Source organism: Monoraphidium neglectum (assembly GCF_000611645.1).
Source record: "Monoraphidium neglectum strain SAG 48.87 unplaced genomic scaffold scaffold02135, whole genome shotgun sequence".
In the NCBI taxonomy this organism is placed as follows: domain Eukaryota; kingdom Viridiplantae; phylum Chlorophyta; class Chlorophyceae; order Sphaeropleales; family Selenastraceae; genus Monoraphidium; species Monoraphidium neglectum.
Window position 1 is genome coordinate 5,622 of NW_014011493.1, and position 4,735 is coordinate 10,356.

Genomic DNA, 4,735 nt, shown 5'->3' on the forward strand with positions numbered 1-4,735 from the left:
CCGTCAAGGAGCAGCACAAACCGGAGCTTGGTGCCAGGCTTGAACTTCTGGGGCCTTTGTGTGTCGACGCTGGGCATGCAGTGGCAAGGGACAGGCAGACGGCGTGCCACCTTATGAGCTTGTGGGCACAGACAGGAGCGTGCGGGGAGCCAGCAGGACCAGGAAGCCGCGCATCCGTAGCAAGCGCACTGAAGCCGTGCCGTTCCACCGCTTGTACAGGCACAGGGCTGGTGAGCAGCATGCATTTGCAGCATCGTAAATCAAACAAGTAATGCGCTTGGCCAGAAAGCCGCACAACAGGTCAGATGAAATTTCGCAACGGCGCCGGCTCACATGTTGACGAGCTGCAGCACGCCGTCCGGCACAGTGCCGCCCACAACCAGGGCGCCCCCGGGGTTGGCCTGGTCCGCGAGCTTGGCCAGCACCTGCATCCACTCCTTGGAGGAGTAGTTTGACTCCCCTGCGCCGTTCATCGGCGGCAGCACAAACAGCATGAGGCTGCCCGCCGCAGTGATGGCGGCGCCGACATGAAGCGTCACGTTCTCGTAGCCCGGCCCGCCCTGCTTCCTGACCTCCACCTGCACGCCCGGCAGAGTGTCCCAGCACACCAGCTCCGGCATCAGGCTGGGCAGCAGCCCCTGCGTGCCGTTGACCCACTCGCGGCGGATGTCGGAGGGCGAATCCTCCTCGCCGACAAATGGCACCTGGTCCTCACCTCCAGCTGCTGCCAATCTCTTGACGCAGTCTCTTACGTCCTGCGCCCACAGAAGGAGCGATGTGCACGTCCACAGTAGGGTTTGCAGAGGTGGTACTATTCCTTGGCATCGAGATGGCTTGGGCGCCTGCAGGCACCTGCTGCCGCGCCCAAATGCACGTTTGCACCCGGAAACCCCCAGCACGTCCATGTGCCCACATGTGCGCCCACCGCCAGCCACACAAGCTCCTGCCTCACCTTGAGGGCCCGCGAAAAAGTGCAGGGATCGAACTCGCGACCGATGGCCTGCTCGTATGCTTTCCTACTGATCTCCTTCTTGTTAGTGATGGCGCCCCCGACGACGACCACTTTGGACAGCACCCATCGCATGGCGTTCTGCCTTTCTTGAGACTGTGACGGGCCCGTTTTCGGGCGAATGACGCCACGGCGCACTCCCAGCGGCTTGTAAGCGGGACGAGCCACACGACGCCCCAACCGCACCCTGCCCGTCATGCAGGACCATGCTTGCGCAGCAAGAAAGATCAGCAAGCTGATCATCCCCCCCTTCCTGGTCATGCTGTGTGTTGCAGGCCCTGCGTTTTGAGGTGCGGTGCACCTCATGAGTTACTGTCGCTATGGCGGTGTACGCTTGCTACGCGCACGCAGATAAGAGGTGCCCGTCCAACATTCCCAGTCGAAAGAGACAAGCAGAGACACGCGGAAGCCTGCTCACCGGCTGAAGCAAGGAATCTCGGCTACAGCCCCACAGGTGGGAGTTGTCGGAAATGAGGCAAACAACCCTCGAGTGGAGGGTTAGAATGTGCCGTGGCAAAGCATCAAGCAGCAGCGTTTCGTGCCAGTATCTTTTTAAACTCCACACAATGCCAAGGACGTTTGCGAGGCGTTCTCAGCGGTAGGGTTTCGGCCCACTGTGTACTGTGCAGACGGACGGGTGACCGTGTTGTGTAGCTTCCTGTACTGCGACAGTAATCTTTTGTTCAAACCGTCTCAGATGCTGGACTTATATGTACGTGCACCTGGCGCTGCTGGCTGGACTGCCGGTGCCTGCGTGGTTGGGTCCCCACAGTGAGCCACATGCCAGTCGCAGCACGCATGTTGCACCACCGGCAAGGGTGGCCTCGACAGCTGTCAAGACATCAACAACGATGCAACTGGCTCGTGGAGTCGTGCAGAATCTGGGAGACACCAGGGTGCAGGGGGTGGAGCGCTTGAGCCCATGCGCCTGCAACAGTATGACCGCTGCTGCGGGTAGGGGCAGGGTCTGCATCCACCTTGACCTTGGCGAAAATCCTCGCATCATGGATGATCCAATTGGCCGTTATCAGGCTGCGCCTTTGTTCGCACGCATACATGCTAGACATATTGCGCAAGGATGTCGGTGGTGGGGAGGACCAGGGCAGTGTTTCTTCCTCTTCGAGGCCCACGTATACACGCTCCCACACCCAGGTGCAGTCCCTGGCCACGCCCACTCCCCAATTCTGCCCAGGTGCTGTGTGTCACACAAACAATGTTCGAGCGCGAGGGCAGCGGCAGCACGGTTCCCGGCGTATTCACGGAGCAGGGCGCGACTGCGAAGCAGCAGGCACGGGCCGAGGCAGCGAAGCTGGAGGGCGGCTTCGGGGGCCACGGGGTCGTTTTTGGCATTGCACTGGTTGACGCCGTGAGCAGACATATGGTGGCGGCCCTGGTGCATACAGGCCCGGCTGCGGTCGCTCGGAGCCCTGGCGGCCTTGCTATTTGCCGAATCAAGCGGACACACCTAGGGCTGCGAGTGAGTATAGAGGCAGCAGCGATAGAAGCGGAGCTTTCGGGTCACGAGGATGGTGCCGGCGCTCAACAAGCTGCATGCGGCGGTGCTGACACTGCTGCTGGCAGGGCCAGCAGAGCATGCCTTGCTGTGGGATGCGTCACATTGTGGCAGCAGGGCAGTGGTACCAGGCCGCGGGTTCCGCAAAGCTGCACGAAGACGCTTGTTGTGTTGCTCATGATTCGGTGATGCCGGCAGGGTGCTGTGTGATGTGACAACATACATGTCACGAAACGCAAACTTGCAATGGCTGCAGGGGAGGAGGCTAGAGTTGGCGCCCGCCGCGGGACGCACACAGGCCGGCAGGGGGCGCAAATAATATGCATGGTGCGCCTGGATGACCTTTTCAACCGTCCTCAAGCACTTTGCCAACAGCAACGTAAACCAGCAGGACGCATGGCGAGGTGAGTACATGCACATAACTCAAATCCAAGAAATTGTGTGATCCCTTATGCCTGCGTCTTATGGCGGCGCTGGCAGCGGCGGTTGTGCTCGGCGGCCGCAAACGCGCGCAGGATCCGCCTCGCGCGCCGCCGGTCCCCGCCCTCAAACGCTGCCACCAGCCGCGCCCAGTCCCCCGTTGCAAACGCGCGCCGCTCCTCAATGCCCGTGCGGTAGCCCAGCTGCCGCCCCACCCAGTGCAGCGCCGCTTTCGACCGCCGCCTGCCGTCCGGCAGCTTCCTCAGCTTGATGTGCCATGAGTCACTGCCGTACGCCTCCCACAGGGCCTCCTCCAGGCCCCTCACCGCAAAGAGCACGTCCCAGAAGGGGCTGTTGCCCGCGACACGCGGCGGCGGGTGGGCCAAAGGCTGCCACACCGGTGCCGCCGGCCGCCGGTGTGCATCCGCTGTCGCGGTGGCACGTGCGCCTGTGCCTGCAGATGACGTAGCCTGGTTGTGGGCTGGGGCGCTGGCTGTGGCTTGCGGTGCAGCCTGCACCCCTGCAACCGCTGGCTTCGGGGCAAGGCACTGCTCCTCATGCTGCTGCTCCTGCATCCGCCGCTGCTTCGGCATCTGCTCCTGCTGCTCCTGCTGCTCCTGCTCCTGCTGCTGCTGCTGCATCCGCTGCTGCTCCTGCTGCTGCGGTTGCGTGAGGAGGTGAAAGGGGTCGTGCGGCTGCCGTTGCCCGCGGTCGTAGCGGTCATCGCGCCGCAGCCACGAGCCCCGGCTGCCACAGCCCGCACCCTGCGAGGGCGGCGGCGCCGCTCCGCGGAGGTCAGTGACGCCGGCCGCGCCGCCTGCGGTCGCGGCGTCTTCCTCCACGACACCGCCCCCAGCGCCGGCCTCCTCCTGCTGCGGCCCCTCCTGGACGGCTCCATCCCCCTCCCCCTGCACCCTAAGGGCCCGGCCGGACGACCCGCAAGGACTGTCAGGGCCCTCTGAGTCGGCTGCAGCTACGCCCGCAGCTGCGCCCAGCAGGCTTGCGTCGGGCCGCGGCTGTTGCTCGCGGCACCCTGGAGCTACCTGCTGCTGCTGCTGCCAAGGCCGTGCGTGAGGCGGCTGCAGCGCAAGCGCCCTGGAGGGCGCCTCCTCACTGAACTCGATGGGGTCAAACTCCTCCTCCTGCTCCTGCTCCTGCTCCTCCTGCTCCCGCTGCTGCTGCTGCTGCTGCTCCTGCCTGTGCGGCCGCCGGCGCCGCTGCTTCCGTCCCTGCTGCTCCTTCTCCTGCTCCTCCCCCTCTGCAGCCTCGGCCGACAGCTCGCCACTGTCGCTGCCGCTGCCGCTGTCCGCAGGGCGCTGCGCCGGCTGCTGCCCGCCGAGCGCCGTGCGCATGCCCAGCGCCGCCGCCTCGTTTGCGAGGCGGCCCCGCTGGACCAGGTCTCTCAGCACCCTGGCCTGCGCCCGCGGGGAGAGGCCAGCAGGCAGCAGCCCGCGCTTTGTGGCGATGACGCGCAGCGCCTGGAGCAGAGGGCGGGGTGGAGGACCGGGCGGGGCGACAGGATGCATTCAAAGGATGCCTTAGGATGCGTTGAGATGCATTGAAGGGCTGTGTGGACCGTGGTTGTGTGCTTTCAGGTTGATGCATAACACCCACAGCCTGATCTGTTGGTGTGGTCTGGCCGGGCTGGCAGGATGGACGCAGCCTTCTGGGGTGATCCATGCCGCGCGTCGCCCCGCACACATGCCAAAATGCAAGTGCGTGAACGGCTGGGGGGCACCCACAACACGCCGGGCACGCAAAACATACTGTGCTGGGCGCCCCCAGCCGCCCCA

General features: G+C 64.5%; 2 protein-coding genes across 2 annotated transcripts; both read right to left on the bottom strand.

Moving 5' to 3' along the window:
- Nucleotides 1–329: 329 nt before the first annotated feature.
- MNEG_9981 (hypothetical protein) lies at nt 330–1,084 on the bottom strand (the record flags this gene model as incomplete). The annotated part of the gene is made up of 2 exons (XM_014041547.1): nt 330–755; nt 953–1,084. The coding sequence occupies 2 exons, from the start codon at nt 1,082–1,084 to the stop codon at nt 330–332; spliced, it is 558 nt and encodes a 185-aa protein (XP_013897001.1).
- A 1,887-nt stretch (nt 1,085–2,971) lies between these two features.
- Nucleotides 2,972–4,468, bottom strand: MNEG_9982 (hypothetical protein; the record flags this gene model as incomplete). Its single annotated transcript, XM_014041548.1, has 1 exon — nt 2,972–4,468. The coding sequence occupies one exon, from the start codon at nt 4,466–4,468 to the stop codon at nt 2,972–2,974; it is 1,497 nt and encodes a 498-aa protein (XP_013897002.1).
- Between the last annotated feature and the right edge of the window lie 267 nt (nt 4,469–4,735).